The sequence below is a fragment of the Harpia harpyja genome, chromosome 18 (genome assembly GCF_026419915.1).
Source record: "Harpia harpyja isolate bHarHar1 chromosome 18, bHarHar1 primary haplotype, whole genome shotgun sequence".
Taxonomy (NCBI): Eukaryota; Metazoa; Chordata; class Aves; order Accipitriformes; family Accipitridae; genus Harpia; species Harpia harpyja.
This window is the reverse complement of record NC_068957.1, coordinates 1,737,463-1,753,771: the sequence shown is the minus strand read 5'-3', so window position 1 is coordinate 1,753,771 and position 16,309 is coordinate 1,737,463. Positions and strand designations below refer to the sequence as shown.

The window sequence follows — 16,309 nt, the reverse complement described above, 5'->3', positions numbered from 1 at the left end:
TGGGCTGTGGGGTGCCCAGCACCACCGGCGGCTAATGATTAACCCCGTGCCCCACGTCCCCAGCGCCATTTTGATCGGGGCGGGAGGGCAGCTCCGGCCCCTCGCTCCGTGGCCGCCCCGCAGGGACCCCCCTCGTCCCCCCGTCGCCGTTCCTCTGGGGACTCCCAGGAGGGCATCCCCATGGTGGGTGGCTCTGGGTCGGCATGGGGCAGGGGTTGGGGCTGCGTATCGGCTGCCCGCTTCCCCTCTCCCAGCGGCGCTGGTGTCCCAAGGGCCAGTTTTGGGACTCTGTCCTTCAGAGGGAGGTGGCGAGACGAAGGCAGCGTCTCCATTGCCGTATTTCCATATGACGCCCTGGCGATCTGGCATCCACAGCGGCCGCGAGTGGTGGTTGCAGATGTAGGGGTCAAAATCGGGGGGAGAGGGTCATGCAGCCCACTCCTCCTTCCCCTCCGGTGGTCCCGTAACCCTGGGGCTGGCGGAGCCCCTGCCCCTCCGCACCGGGTTCGGGTGGGTTATCTGAATTCGGAGGGTCGGGTAGTACCTCTTCAGAAAGGTGTGGGTTATCTGAATTCGGAGGGTCGGGTGGTAGCTCTTCAGAAAGGTGTGGGTTATCTCTGGGGCCCGTCCCCGTTGGGAAAGGGTGGCAGCTCCGTGTTTGGTCTAGAGGGAGGGTGAGGTTTGCTTTCTCTCCACCTTTGTAGCCCCCGCTGCCGGGTGGGATTAGGCAGTGGGGCTGGTGGTCGCCCCACACCTTGGCCGTGGCCGTGGAGGGTGGACGGGCAGCGGTGCCTCCCGGTTTTGGCCAGCCCCGTGCCACCTCTCGTCCTCCTCACAGGGGACGTGGGGATGCGGAGCCCACCCATGGTTGGAAACACCTTCATCCCACACCACCATCCTTGCTGCCCTTCGAAGGGAAGAGGGGTTTCTCACCCCAGTTTGGTCCCTGGGGCAGTGCCACCCCACCACCAGTTTGCTCTGGGATGGAGGCAGCCGAGGCTGGGCCTTGGGGGTGGCCGATCAGAGAAGTCATCCCTTTGCCATAAGACCATCCTGGGTCCCTTTATGGACAACGGGGTCCCTGGGATGGAGGCTGGAAAGCTGCAGGGCTGGAGCCGAGTACCAGCTCACCCGTGCTCCGTGCACCACCCGCTCAGCCCCCAACAGCCGCATCGGGACTTCTTGGCAAACCCACCCAGGGTGAAACGTAATGCGTGGCAAAACCCTGGCAGCCCAAGGCTGGACCCCACATCTCCAGGGGAGGAGTTTTCCGTGTGTTGGCCCCTTTTCTCTCTTAACAAACGCCAAAAGCTGTGGTCGTTGTAGAAAAGATGCTGTAGAAGCTGCCGTAGCTGGAGGGTGGAAAAGCTGGATGGCTGCACGTCTGGGAAACCCTTTGCTCCGGGAGGGTGTTTATCAGAGCAGTTTGACAAGACTTATGGAAAAGGCTATGACCTGTCGGAGCTCCGGCACTGGCTATCGCCCAGGGGGCATTTCCCGCTGCTCCAGCTCTCCTGACTTCTGTCTCGCTGATCTCAGGCAAAGAAAGGAGCAAACTAACAGCTAATCCCTTTATCTCACTGGTTGCAAAGTCGCCCCCCCCAACTCCGCAAATCGCTTTTCAAACAAGAGTGGAAGGTGGGAGCTATTTGCTGTTGAAAATTTTATTCGATCCGAGTCAGGTGGAAATAGATCCTTGGTGGAGTTTACGATCAGTTTTCTCTGCCTTTCCAGCCGCCCTGCCCCAAATTAAAAAAACAAACAAAAAGAGAAAAGAGGTGAGAAAAGGGCTTGTGAGAGAAAAGAACTTTTCCTTTCTGATTTGAGTCAGATCGGCTAGAAACAGATTTTTCCCCTTTAAATCTCAAGAGGTCGATGCTAGAAGGAAGGTAAAAAATAATAATAAATGAAACCAAAAGCAAGGCATGTTCAGGGAAGCATTTCAGAAGAGGAGATGGTCCCTTTGCGTGGCTGTTGGGTACCCCCTGATGAGCAAAGGGGCTGCGGGGGCACCGGGACTCATCTGCTGCTCCCACCTTGCTGCCCTCTGCTCTCCAGGTCTGATGAGCCAAAGCAGCTCCCGGGCACCTTGTTGTTACCTGGGGCTGGGAAACCCTCCTGGGATCATCTGCTGCTTGTCCGATGGGTGACTGTGTCCCTTTGGGCTGGGCTTGACCTCACGGTAGATGAGCTACCCCATTGCCAAGTCCTCTAAGCCACCCCATCCCTCCTGAGTCTCCTGGAGACACCTGTGGCTTTATGCCATGGTCTCCCTTGGGTGTAAGCGTGGTTCTCAGCGGTGCAAGCCCCGATCCCTGCCCTCTTGTGAGAGCTGTCCCTGGGCAGACAGCCGCGCTGATGGAAAGTGAGATGGTGAGAACAGACCCAGGTTTCCACGACCCTGGAGCTGTTTCTAGAAGGAAGGTTGCCAGCGTGGTCAGAAAGGAGAAGGCACTTCCCCGGCTCCCTGCCCAACACGTGCAGGACAGGATCTGGCTCCTAATGGGCTTTCCTGCAGTTGTGAGGAGCACGAGGTGCTGGTGAGATGGAAGGGGTAGCCCGCGCTCATCTCCACCGTTGGGTCTGCTACAATTAAGGGGTGGGGAGAATGGGGGCTATCGGGGGTGTTGGCCCTGCCATCGCCTGCCGGGTGCCATTGCCTGTCCTCGAGGATTTGGGGAAGGCAGCGTCTGTCTCAGTGGGTTGTACCGGCCACGAACTCAGAGCTGCTGTCTGATGTTGGAGGGTCGCTTGGGTTTGCAGCAGGGTTGAGTGAGGTCAGGACCTGGCAAAGAAGCTGCTGGGAAGAGTGATGGACAGTCCCTTGTTTTAACCCCTTGCCTACCTGTATCAGGAGCCCCAAGGGCAGTTGTGTTGAGGCCGATGAGCACCCAGTGGGGACAGAGGCTGTCACGGGTGACAGGGAAGATCCTGGTGAACGTGGCTGGGAATAGCCCCAATCCAGCTCATCCTTCGTTGCCCCACTTTCCTTGGGTGGGCTACGCTGCTGTAAGCTGAGAAATGGGAGCAAACGGCTCCCCGTGTGTCCTCTAAGCCCAGTTCCTACCCCACAGGCAGTTTCTCACCCTTGTGCTTGGCACACCTCCCTTCTGCCCTGCCCGAGGGCTGGGTGGGGGGCTCACATAGGAAGAAAACAGCTCCAGCATCTGGGAGGTGTTTGAACAGATTAGATGGTATCAGGATGGTGCTGTTCCCCCGAGAACTCTTCCTGGCGCTTCAGATCCTCAGTGCTGCAAATGGCATTTCCCAGACCCTCTCAGCAGAGTGGATGTAGGTGCTGCGGTGTTCCTCTGACTTTATTCTGGCAGGGATTTTGCTTCTGGTATCACAGGAGAAGCTGGGCCAAGTATTTTTAGGTGTGCTGCAGCTTTCAGGACAATGCAGGAGCTGTTTCAATCCTGCTCTGTCCCCACGGGGCCCTGTGTGCTCTGTCCCACATCTCATGGGTCTAAGCCACTTTGGCCACATCCTTGTCATGAATGTGGCTGTGCTGGGGTGATGACTAGATGGTGGCTCTCTCCTGGACCAGGGATGGGCTTTCCTGCTCCCCGGTGGTCCAGCATCTTGCACAGCCCAGTTGGAACCAGGGTGATGGCTCATGCTCGTACAGATGTGGTTTGCATCAGGGCCAGGAAGGATTTCTGCTCCACTTTATTTATTAGTAGAGATGTAGCAGTCTGCAGCACAGCTGTCAAGGAGTGATTCATTTCCTTGGGCTGTCAGGAGTTGCATGCAATGAATGAATTCAGCTTTTCTGCAGGGAAAGGGGAGATGGTAGCTTTGGAGTTTTGCTCTGGGTCTGTCATGAGATGTTGACAGCTTCTTGTGGCTGGGGGTAGCAGAGCCTGGGCATTTTTCCACAGTTTAATGTCACTCCTCGCGTGCTCAGAGGGGACCGAAAATATCGGGTCCTCCTCGTGCCCGGCACGCTCAGGAGAAGGTCACGCTGCTGAACGTGGCCCCGGGTATGGGGACACCACAGACATGAGCTCAACAGGGTCGTGCCTGTTTTCAAGGCTGTGCCCATGTTTGAGGACAGGCTTTGAGCTCGCGGTGTTGCAACGCGAAGGTATTCCCCCGCCTATCTCTGCCGGATCGTGACGGTGCAAGGGCCCTACGCGGGCTTTGCACCGCCACGTGTCAGACGAGCCGGGATTCACAACACCGGCAGGAGCCTCGGTCCTCGCCCATCCTTTACTCCACCAGCTGAGCAGGGAGCTGAGCTCAGGCCCCTGCCAGGATCCCGCATTTACAACCGTGCAAACAGGCATGGAAATGGAGCAGGCTGGTGCGATCTGCCAAGGACTCGGTGGCTTGGTCCCTTCTTTTTCTTCCTCTTTCTGAGCTGCTCGGTCTGTGTGACGTGCTTTTGTGGGCAGTGTGAAGTCACAGTTCTTCACTCCCTCTTGGGCGGCCGGGATGTTCTGCCCTCTGGGATCCTCCTGGCTTTGCAGAAGGGTTCAAAAATGTCCATGCATTCCGCAGAAGTGTGCAAAATTCATTTTCAAAGGGTGCCAGCAGGCTGTGCGAGCTCGAGGGGTGTGCAGAAAGAGATTGGTGATACAGAGATGTCAAGTTAAAGGCTGGGCAAGGAAGAACGGGCTCACTCGATCCCTCTCAGCTCGTCAAGATGGTGGGTTGGCAGCTGGTGCGGCTGAGCCCTGCGTGGCCTCTGGATAGAGGGATCTCGGGATCTTTTCAGGCTGTTTTGCTTTGGGATCAGCTGGAGCCTGGTGCTTTCAGGACCAGCCCGCAGATTTGCAAGTCTGATGGGCTTTCTGTCTGGCAGGTGTCTGCAGGGCCACGGGAAATGAAGCTAGAGCCCCCAGAAAGGATGAATTTGTCCCTCTGCTCTTGCAGGAAGACCCTCAGGGACAGTCCCCAGGCAGGACGCCCGCCCGCCGCAGCCCTGTGTCAGGGGGGTGGTGGTGGTCTCATCGCAGATCAGATCCTGTCGTGGGAGAAGGTCCAAAGTCAGCGCCGAGCTTGCTACTGCGCAGCAGGCTTGGGACAAAACCAGCGTTACCAGTGAGCCAAAGACCGGGAAATTTGGGGGATCTCAGCCACCACGTTTGTTATTTTATTTTTCTTAATCCCCCAAACCCACAGACTTCCCCGTGTGTGTGTGTGGGTGCGCACGCAAGCGCTGCTGGAAGCAGACAAGGTGTAGGATGAAACGGCTTGGCCGAACTTTGAGCTCGCTGGAGCACAATGGCTTTGTCCGGGTGGTACAAAGGCTGATTGTTCTGCTTGGGGGAAGTTTGGCTCGGCAAGGTGGGGAGCGAGAGAAAGGGACAGTGCCGAGAAAGAAAAAGATTACAGGTGTGCTGTTCCTTGTCCTCCTGCGCAGCCCTCGCCGGAACCTGTTTTCCACTTGCTGACATGGGAGAGGTTGCAAATTAGCTAGAAAAGCACGTTGTGGGGTGGGTTTTGTTTTTTTTTTTGATTTTTTTTTTTTTGAACACTGAGAAGGCAGGTATTTAAGGGAGGAAATGAGCAGGGGACTCCGACTCCATAATAAATGCAACGGATTTCCCTTTATCACTCTTCCTGAACGGTGTGGGAAGCAAACGCAGTCATCTGAAATTACTCACGAAGGTCTAGGGTAATGCATTTCTGGCCGGTGCATCATCAACTGTGAATTTTCCCCTCAAACCTGTTTGGTCAGCTACCTACGCTATTTTGTTCTCTTTCTCTGGTCCAGTGAGTTCTTTTATCTAACCCATCCACTGCAAATAATCACACTTACAACCGTCTTGTTAGCTGAGCCCCTTGATTAGAATATTTGCTTTTCTTGTGCTCCATTGGTGAATTACATGAGTCACAGGGTACAGTTGGTGTTTGGGGATTGGATAACTAATGTTTACAATTCAGATGTTCTCAGAACTTGAGCTAGCATGAAAACTCTCAAAAAAACCCCATGGGCTGTTTACCACATCAAAGAGGTTCAGCCCCTTCCAAGCTCAGATTGAAACTCAAACAAAGAATCTTTCATTAAGTTCAGAAATGCTTGGAGAATTCTTTGAAAATTATTATTTTTTAATTTTTTTTTAATGTGATGGGGACCTTCAAGTTTCCACCAAGGACAGGATTTGCAAGTATTAAAATGCATTTAATGACCTTGCTCTTTGTAGTATTTCCAGTACAAGCAGGAGAAGAGAATGGCAAGAAATTGGTCCCAGTACAGCTGGTCCGAAAACACAGGTACTTATCACTTGCAGGAGAAAAGAATATTATCCATCTGTTATATCACGTCTATCATATCTAAGGCAATTTGTTTCATGAATCTCAACCCATCCTGGAGAGGGCTGAGATATGTGGGTACCTACTCACCAGCCAATTCAGCCCATCGTTTTAATGCTGCCTGTATAACATTATCATTTTCCATTTTGCTGCTCCTCAAGGACAGTTTAGGGAGCTGAACCCAGGGGTGGCTGAATATAGTTAAATGAAAATCCTTCTTGCAACAAATACAAGGTTTGATGGTGTTTTCTAAAATGTGGAAATGACACAAGTTTGTTAAATTGAATGGAAAAATAGGGGCATCTCCCCTTCCCCACTGATCATTCAAAATGCTGTCATTTTAGAACATAATGTTTCATTCTGAGCAACTTTCAATATTTGGTGGTCTTGTGGTTCTGCGTCGTGCTTTTGGGAGAACTCAAAATCAGTAGCTTGGCTGACTGTTTGACGTTACCTCTGGGACACGACGAGTGTCACAGCCCTTGTGTTTCCCAGGGGCTGGCAAACCCCAGGCTCCAAAACACTCTGGCTGGAGCTTCTCCAGGGCTCGGTGCCTTCTCCTCGGGAACTATCAACTACCTGTTACTGGCCTGTGCCGTAATCAGTCTCCCTTAATTAACAGCAATCGGCAATTCATTTCTATACAGGGAAAATATGGAAAGAGAGGGTTTAAGCTGAAGGGAATGGATCTTGAGGAAACTCTTTGAGGCTTTCCGCTCTCAGGCTAACAGAAGGGCTGTCCTAGCAGCACAGATGCTAGGAAAAACATAGGGTAGCATGCACGGCAGAAGGGGCTGCAGCAGGCGGACCCGCTCCAGCATCTGCCTCGGTCCCTGATTCTGGCAGTATCTTCCTGGCCTTGTACTGTGCTAGGTACTGTGCAAGCTTGGAAGAAAGAAGTTGGCCCAAAGACCTACTCGTTCAAACCCAGTGTTTTCACCTGCCTTGGGGTTTGTTTTGTTTTGTTTTGCTAACTGGTTTGGCAAGGAAGTTGAGGGCCACAAGGACGGTGGGATTTGCTGTCTGTACCTGAAACCTGACCTTGCTTTTCACAGACGTGCATGGGGTATTGGGTCTGCCTTGCATGTTGTACTGGGAAGAACAGGCTTTTTGGCCTGTTTTATCACTTGCTGAATGCCAGGAGGACTTCACAAGCCCCAGCAAGCAGCGGATGACTCGCTCTGCCTTTGTCAGACCCTGCCCTGGGAATGTGCTGCTTTTCTTCTCGTCAGAGGAGGCGAGGTGATGAGTGTGAGCTTTTAGATGGTTTGAGTGAGGCGGAATGAATCCCACCCAAAACCCAGTTGGGGAAGCTCCCTGTGAGCTCTAACAGCCTCTCCCATGTCACAGTCGGTTCAGGACCCGCGGCACGGATGTGTAACCAGAGGGGAGCTGGAGGTCTCAAGGACAAGCCCAGAGTCCTATGGCTACGCAGTAGTTAGAAACAGGTGGATAAATTTGTCCAGGTCATCCTGGGGAATGGTGACATCTGAGAGCCTCCATCTTCTCAGATTCAGGGGAGAGGGTGTGCTGGAGCAGAGGCTGCAGCCGAGAAGGAGAAATGGAGCTGCAGGTGAGCCTGCTTCTAGTTGATGGCACCAGCAGGGGCTGCATAGCTATCCAAATTCAACTTTTGATTGTATGCATGCATAAACTGGGGGAACGCTTGAGCTCCTGCATGTTTTGGTTGGGGCTGAAGTATCTCCAAGGCTCCTGATCTTCCAGGAATTGAAATAACATTGGATGGTTTCATCTTTCCAGAAAAACCATCCAAATGGCTGTACCAGCTCACACCAAAAGTCTACCCAGCTCGGCCTCCTGCCTCCAACAGCGGGTGCCCACTTAGCTTGACGGAAAGCCTCCAGCTGGCTTTGATGGGCTTGACCCCAGCCTTTGCTGAGCAAGAGCAGCTCAGAAATAGAAAGCTGCCTTAAGTCCTCACGTCCTCCCTTCCCACTCTTCAAGAGAGCTGCCGTCCTGCTGGGGCAGAGCAGGGAGCAATGGGCGAGGAGAGACAGCTGTCCCCGTTTCCCAACCCGCCTTCGGGCTCCATCCAGTGCCAAGGTTGTGCTTGGTAGTTCTGCAAAAGGGGAAAACCAGTGCGGAGCTGCTCTGATGTCAACCTGGGACCCCCCCACCCTCATCTAGACCTGCCTAAGGCCAGATGGGCTGAATGGCCACTGTGTTCAGTAAAGCCTAGAGATGGTGCAGCTGGGCCAGAGCCGTCTCCAAGGTCTACCCTGCTAGTTATTTTTCAGTCCATTTATGGCTTTATTTTTCGAGAAGTTTCTGCTTGCTCTCTTAAAGCCCACTGGAGCTCAGCTGCTCCAAACTGCTCCTCTTCCAGGCACTTGACCTTGGAGTTGGATGAGGGTGTTTTTCCTGGTTTCTTTGGCCTTTGGCATTGCTGATTTCTGTGGCATGATTTCTGTGATAAATAACCAAGGTAGATTGCCTTTGAGTGAGTCTTTATCAGTTGTCGGGGGAAAGGAATAGCAAACAGAGTCAGCAAGTCTGCTGGAAATGTCGCTGCCTACTGGCTCAGCCAGAGGCCAGCCAACCTCCCAGCTGCCCACACCACACTGATGGTGACTCTTGGCCTCAAGAAAATTCCTTGTTTCTGAGAGGTGATAATTACTTTGGGTAGTTCAAACACACGGGCAGAAAACAGTATCAGAATAACTCTCCAGAGCAGTGTGGCTCAGCTCCTGGGCCATCCATGAGCTCCAGGCAGAAACCTGGAGAAAGGGTATATCTTTGTCCTGCTCCAGGAGCTGCTCTTGTAGGTGGAAGGGTGTGCCAGCTTTGAGATGGAAAGCTGGTGGGATAGATCACCTCTAGCAGTCTTCTCCATGGACTCCAGAGAGAGCTTGCACAGAGACTTCAGCTTAGATGCCCACCTTCCTGGTGGCCAAAGCTAGTGAAGAGGAATCTTCCCCCACTGCATGTAATGCAGACACAGCTGAATGCTTTGAGGGCAGCACTGGTTTCTTGGAGTTGCTCCTAACCTCTTTGAGATAGAGTAAGCAGAGGAGTCCACCCGGGGCCTTCTGCAGCCCAGCACCCACCTACATAAGCACAGAGTTCGGCTCTGCTGCCCGCAACAGCGCTTTCTTATTTACAGCAGCTAAACGTTTGGCCCTGTGTGTACTTGAAAGGAAGAGTCCTGGGGGTTTCTTTGCTAATCCCATTTTGCAGAGAGTTCCAGAAGACTTGAGGAACAAACAGAAAATAACGTCGATCGAGGTCAATATCAAAACCAAATGATCAGAGAAACAAATATTTACTCAGGTCAATATTTAACTAGGAGACAATAAATGCTGATATTGAACCAAATCTGTATATAAATACAGTCTATTTATAATGTGTGCCTTTAAAGGGGTACTGCCAGGTACTTGCCATGGTTTTTGATTGATGATTATCCTCCCCATTGTTTGCTGATTCCCTTGGAGGCTGGAGTTTCATGCAGGTGCATGTATGAGAAAGAGACTGTACCGCGTAATCCCAGGGCCCGGACAACAGGCACAACCGTTGTCCCACGCGTGCCTGTGCTCGGGGAGGGTCCCTCGCCCCGAGGAGGGGCCCCCCCTTGCACCTGGAGCAAGTGCCCTGCCGTCTCCCCATCCCTTGAACCTCCACATCAGACGGTTGTGCTGCTGGCTGACGTGCACGGGCGAAGCTGGCATTTTGCTTGCACCCCTCTCCCCAAAAACTCTTTGCATCGGTGACCAGCACAGCGTTGCGGCTAGGGCTGGCTGTGAGCAAGAGCCTGAGACCCGGCTGGGAAGGGGGGAAACGGGCTTGATGCCCCCCAGCATCGCAGAGCAGGATCAGGGGGGAGGGCAAGGGCTAGCGCAGGTCTCGAAGCCGCCAAGTACTGAAGAAAGTCCCCCCCGCCGCCTGCCCCGAGCCCTTTCCCCCCCAAGCCGCTCCCTCCGCCAACTTTACAAGCTCATTGCCTGTTTAGCAAACATTGATTTCTCTCCTTGTTCTCCGCTGCTGCCCGTGTGGTGACAACATCTGATGTTTCTATGGCGGTTTGTTATTTATCAACTTCAGATTAGAAAGCGTTTAATCATGGGAAAGACACGTCCCGCCTCCTGCCTCGACAGTCTGCAGCGCCTAGTGCCCTTCTAATGATGCTTGTGGTTAATGGCTGGCAAAATGGCATGGTTGGCTCAAGCGCCGTTTTTTTCTGCATCCTCCCAAGAAATGTTTGTCTTGGACTCTGCCTGTATTGATCAATGTCCTGATGATGCCTCACCCTGCCTTTGACAGCGTCTGAACGAGGGATAGAGGTCTCCAAGGCAGGAGGTCCCTGCAGGATTTATGAAAATCGGCAGACGGTAGAGGGGGAAGACTCATGTCAGTGGCTATCAGCCACAGGAGAATCCACTCTGGAGGAAGCAGGGCTTCATTGTCTGCTTTCTTCACCGAGCAACTGGCTTGCAGGGCTGGGTTTTTACTGATTTCACAGTGCTGGGTGCTTCACAACATATATCTCTTTCAGAGGCTGCTGAGGTTATCTTGCCCTCCAGGGAATTTCGGTCGCCAGGTCCCAGGTTCGGATGTGCCAGTGCTGAGTGTAACACAGTCCTGCTGGTCCAGTGACACAAACTGGTGTCCAATGGCCTTGTCTGGAGTGAACAAAGTGCTTGTTCTAACCCCTTTCCTTTTCCTGCTTGGTTTTTTTTTTTGCTTGCTTTTCTGTGGAAAGTTGAAAAGACCCTCCTCCATGGTCAGAAATAGATACTATGACTTTGAGGGGAAAATACTACAGGAGTTCAGTGCTTTTATTGTATGAAAGGCTATTCTTACTGGCTTTCCCTTCCTGGCCCAAAGATCCCAGTTTGGACACCTCTAAACTCACAGAAGTTTTATTGATGTCTGCTTTGCCTGTATTTCCCCTTTGCTCATTTTTTGCCTGAGCTACTGACCTGTGACTCCTACGACGGCTGCTGGAGCCCTTGTCGATGCAGTTGGTGGAGTCTGGGGCATGCCTGCCTCTAGACCTCGTATCTCATCCTCGTCTCCAGTGACTGCAATGATGGCGTTGCTAGTGACTGTAGGGGAAACTGGGCCACTGAACCCGCTAAAGACCTGGTGGTTCTTCAGCTAGAAGGCCCTGGAGGCTTTCTCCATCAAGTCATGGTGGGTATTTCTTGCAGTATTGAGATGAACTGAGCTCCCTGGCTATGTGATAAGTTCAGTCCTTCTCAAAAAGGCAAGAAAACGGTTAATTCCTTGCCTCTGGCTGGCAGACAGGGAGGAAGGGATGGGCTGATCATTCCAGGTCATTGCTGTCTCATGTGAGCCCACTGCGGTGTCCTCAGCTGCCCTCTCCAGAGCTGCCCCAGGCAGGGCTGCAGCCAAGGAGTCTGCAGAGACCCAGTGACTACGGGGCTTCCTCCTGGTGGGTCCCGCTTTGCCCTCAACTGCTTCCTTTGTATTTGTGCTGCTTACCATGGCAGGTGTTGAATGCAGACGGCTGGCAGAGCAGAGGGTTTTATTGGTCTCCTGGTGTGGTTGATCCCAAAATGAGGGATCCAGCAGCTGGACCACCACTTGCAGGCTCAAGTGTTACCTGAGAAGGAACTTGGCTGAAGTATGCAGGTGCTTCTGAAGCTGTTTATTCCAGTTGATGGAATGGGACACGGCTTTCAACCCCCAAACCCTTGTAACTCTGACCTGGAACTTTCATGTTTAAGCATCTCCTCATGCTCTCAGCATCCCCAGCCTGTTTGGCACCCATTCTCTCAAGGCCATGTGGCTCTGTGGTCTATCATGGCCTCATGAGGAACGTCCTCCATTTAGATGCAATTCCCAGAATATGAACAGCTCAAAAAATGGGAAAACTGAGTCCCTTGAGTTGGTTTTGCTGGTTTTCTGTGAGAAAGAGGGAAGCCTGGGCTGGTTTCTAGCCCTTGCTGGCCTGACTGACCAGCCTAACAATGTGTGTGTGACCCCAAACTAGGAGGGCAAGAAAAGGCTTTACTACAATCTTGTTGAACTGGAGAAATAGTAGAGGTTAGGGTGGCTGTGGAGGAGAAAATGGGCACACTGGAAGCGAGCAGGCAGCAGCAGCTGCAGAAGGATGTGGAATGAGAATGGGGCACAAGCTGACACTGAACCCACAGAAGGCAGATAAATACTGTTTTGGGATTTGGAGATAACACTTCCCCTTTACTTGGTGCTGGAGGATTGGCCTTGAAAAAAGGATCCAGGTCTGGGTGAGAGATCTGAGAAGAGACCTCAGCCCTCTGTGGAAAGCTGGGGGGAACCGAGGCAGGAGAAGAGAGGCGTGCAGGACATTTGCAAGCATGCTGTAGTGCATATGGGGAATGATAAAGGAGATTTAAGTCCTGGCAAAGTCTTCCCCCTTGGAGATGGCTAAGCACAGGAATAGGCTAGCTGAAGGGGACTCCGCTGCCAGGGGTGGCTGGGGTACCTGCTCCTGTGCCTGAGGAGGTGGGATTCCCCCAAATCCTCTGTTTGTAGGAGCCTGGCGGTGGTGTGATGCTGAGAGCTTCACCTCGGAGGGGCTGGAGCTAGCTTGCGGTGCTGCCACGAAGCACGGTCCGTCCGAGCCCTGGTGGCACGGCTGAGGGTCTTCCTGGGAAACCTTCTCGTATCCTCGCTCTTGCAGATGCCATGGCCTGTGGGACGGGGCGCTTGTTAGCTGTTGGGTGGAAGAGAGGAGTTGTGCCTGAGGCCCTGAGCACGGTGTCTCCTGGCTATCACCGCACCTCGCGGTGGGTGCCCATTCCAGGGTGGGTGTGCTGGGGCTTGGCACAGCCCCAGCCCGAGGTCTGCACCAAAAAAACCCCTCATGCATGACTTGAGTGAGCGAGCGTTCCGGGCTCAGCCCTTGATGCCTGCTCCGGTGGTTTCCAGCCTGTTCCCAGGACACGGCACGAATATTTCTGCCTACCCTAAGGTAGCCTTTGTAGATGGGAGCCCCATGGGAACTGGGAAAACTTACTGGTTTGACTGGGCTGGAAATCTCTGAAGGTCTTTGCGCCGTGCCTCGAAGCCTCCTCTGGAAAGCTCTGTATTTCTCAGCTATCTTTTCTTTCCCCGTGAGAAGCCCAGAGTTCCCCAAACCTTGCAGCCAGGCCGGGCCGCTGCCCAGCTTCACCGAGCGGCCGTCCTCCTTGGGCAAGCTCCGAACGCCGCGCGCGGCAGATCCCGCTCTGCCTCTCGGCGAGGATTAAGACATAAAAGCAGGAGGGGACTGGCTGGGTGAGCTGGGAACCGAGTCCCTTGCTCATCCCCTCAGCAGGCTGCTCTGTCCCTCCTCCCACCCCGCTCTGGGATGGGAAAAACAGACCAAAAAAAAAAAAAAAAAAAAGAAAACAACCAAAACCCCCTGTTCCTGGAGGCGAAGCCCGCATTTGGGAGCCTGTGGGAGCGGGTGGTTCCCCCTGTGCTATGGCGGGGGGACCGAGGGGATCCCCCCCACCGGACCACAGGGCCGGATCAGACACGGTGCCCGCCCAGCCCTGCCTAGGGTGGGGCCGGCCCCGCCCACAACGGGGCACCGCCCCGCCCACTTCAGGGCTGGCCCCGCCCCCTTTACCGCCGGTCCTCCCGGCCAGCAGGGGGTGACGCGGCGGCAGGCGGCGCTCCGGCCTGCTGTGCTGTTGGTTTGCCTCCATGTCGGGGTGCGGCGATGGCGGCGGGGAGCTGACCGCTGACAGGGTGGGCGGCTTGAGGCCCTGGGGGGGCTGTGAGGGGCTGGGGAGCCGGGGGGGGTGGTGTGAGGTCCTTCATGGCCGGGGGTGGTTGGGGGAGGCCTGCGGGGGGTGGTCGTGGCCTAGGGCAGGCCGCCCTACTAACCCAGCCCTGTCTGCCCCACAGCTGCACCCCATGAGGATGGAACAGCGGATGCCGCCGCTCATTCTGGAGGTGAAGCGCTTTCCTCATTCCTCCCTCTTGGCACGCTTCTGCCCCCGTTGGTGAGAGGTACCGCTAAAGCCCCTAAAAGATCGAGCCGGGGCTTCCCCTCCCCAGTGCAGGCCACCCAGATCCACTGGCGAGGACATGGCAGCACCTCCGCTCCTTCCTTCTGCCCCCGCTGCCAGCTGGGGTCCGTTCCTCGCACTCCATCTGTGCAAGCCACCCGGGCGGGTGCCTGTGTAGCTATCTAACTCCTTTGTGGCTTGTGTGTCTCCATTAACTGGATCCCCACCGACCGTGAAAGGAGCTGTGAGTGACAGCCAGATAGAGACACCTGCACTCAGGACACTTGAGTTGGATGCCACCCAGACGTGTCAGCACTTAGTCATCCCAATTGTGCTGACCGTGGGCCGAGGAGGAGTTGGTTTTGGATAGAGCATTGGCTGGGAGGTGTTTAGGGAAATGGCTTGGTATTAGGTGTCAGCACCCAGCACGAGCAGTGCCAGAGCGGACTAGGGTTGCTAGGCGTTTCTGGGCCACAAACAAGCAAAGTGCCCCTTTCTCCCTCTTTGAAGAATGCTGGGGCCCTCGGGGTCGTGTGGAACCTGTGACACAATCAGCAGCATTATGTCAGTCTGGATTCCAGCAGGGTGGGGCCCTCACCCTCCAGGTCCTGCACACACCAGTGGGGCTGCAGCTCCGGACAGGGCTGGTATCCTTTCCTGTCTGGTGAAAGCCCGTTGGTTTTGCTCTGCTGACCAGCTGCCCCTTAACGCTCCCTTTCCCCAGGACCCTGGGGCAGCTCAGGATCAGAAGTGGATTTATCAGGCTTTAATGGAATGAGGAGAAGAAGACTTTGCCCTGCAGGTAGGGGTGGTTATGAGAGAAAAGGAGGCTGGGAGACACCGAAGAGGAGGGCAGGCAGTGGACAGGGGAACTCTGGCTGAGAATGCAGGTTTTGGATCTGAAATTAGGGCCCTCCATGGCTTTCTACATTTAATATACCTGCCTGGTCACCTGCCATATAAGGACCCACTGGAGCTGCAGGGGGGTGGGGAAGTGGGGGGAGGCGGTGGTAGGGGGGGGTGGTGTGTGGAGACCTTGCCTTGGGAACCGAAGGTGAGAAAGTTAAATGCCAGAGATAAGGGAAGTGTAGAAGTAAAAGGCATCCAACACCTTCCCCCTGCCCCCACTCCTGGCAAGTGGGTCATTTCATTGCTCAGGTATGTACGGCATTCGGAGCCTCTGGTACTGCCTAGAGCAAGCTGACTCCCAAGGGTAACAGTAATATGCCAGTGTGGGTGCACAGGGCAGGAGCATGAAGGGTTCAGCTTCAAATCTTTGGCGTGGTTCTCCCTCGGGCAGGAACCCAAGCTGGATGCTGCAGGGGAGGGAGCATAGGACTGAGTTGAGGGTCTCTGATTCTCTCTCCTGCCTCCCGCTGATGCCTTAGCTTTAGGGTATGCCTGAGCAAGGGTTTCCTCACTGGAGCATGGGGAGGGGGTTGTTGCTGGAGGCAGCGCTGCCTTGAGCAGAGGCAGTTAGGTGAGGATGTGGCACTAAGTGAGCTTGTAGTGCCAAGACATAGCTTCCTTTAATGAGGGCAGGGACTTTTCAGGGCCTGCACATTCGATGAGGACAGACAGGATTTACAGCACAATGTGTACACACACCAGTACAGCAACCACAGCGTAGAAAACACAGTCCCAGTGCAGTGTAGCACTTCCAAGTCCAGCTGCTCTGAGCTTCTACCTCTGTAGAGGAGAGTGTATCTGTGGCACGTACCTGTATTTGGGTGGAAGCCAGCTTACCCATGCGTTGCCAGTATGGCTTGCAGAGGTGCAAAGGTTCTTTGAATTAGCTGGAAGCAGAGGTGATAGGTTTCACTGCAAAGGGCGAGGAAATCTCTTGGGTCCCATCCAGCTTTGTTAAGAGCAGTGAAGTTGCAGCAAGGATGACTTTGGCCCATTGCACTCCAGTGACATAGTTCAGAGCTGTAAAACCCTCGGCTCAAGCGTGCAGGGTGTGGGGTGAGATCAGCTTGCTCTCCTGAAGTGCGCTGTAGGCTCTGCCAGGGAAACCTGGCGGTTTTGCCAGCTCCTCTACATATGAATGAGTCTACGAGGGCTTTGCAATGAGCTTGACA

At 54.2% G+C, this 16,309-nt stretch overlaps 1 protein-coding gene across 3 annotated transcripts in view; it reads left to right on the top strand.

Moving 5' to 3' along the window:
* Positions 1-16,309, top strand: part of LOC128153847 (Krueppel-like factor 5) — a 33,569-nt gene that overhangs the window by 6,912 nt on the left and 10,348 nt on the right. For all 3 annotated transcript variants that reach the window (XM_052813676.1, XM_052813675.1, XM_052813677.1), the window contains exon 2: positions 14,125-14,172. In XM_052813676.1, the coding sequence (XP_052669636.1) occupies positions 14,125-14,172 (48 nt within the window). The remainder of the gene's footprint in view (positions 1-14,124; positions 14,173-16,309) is intronic.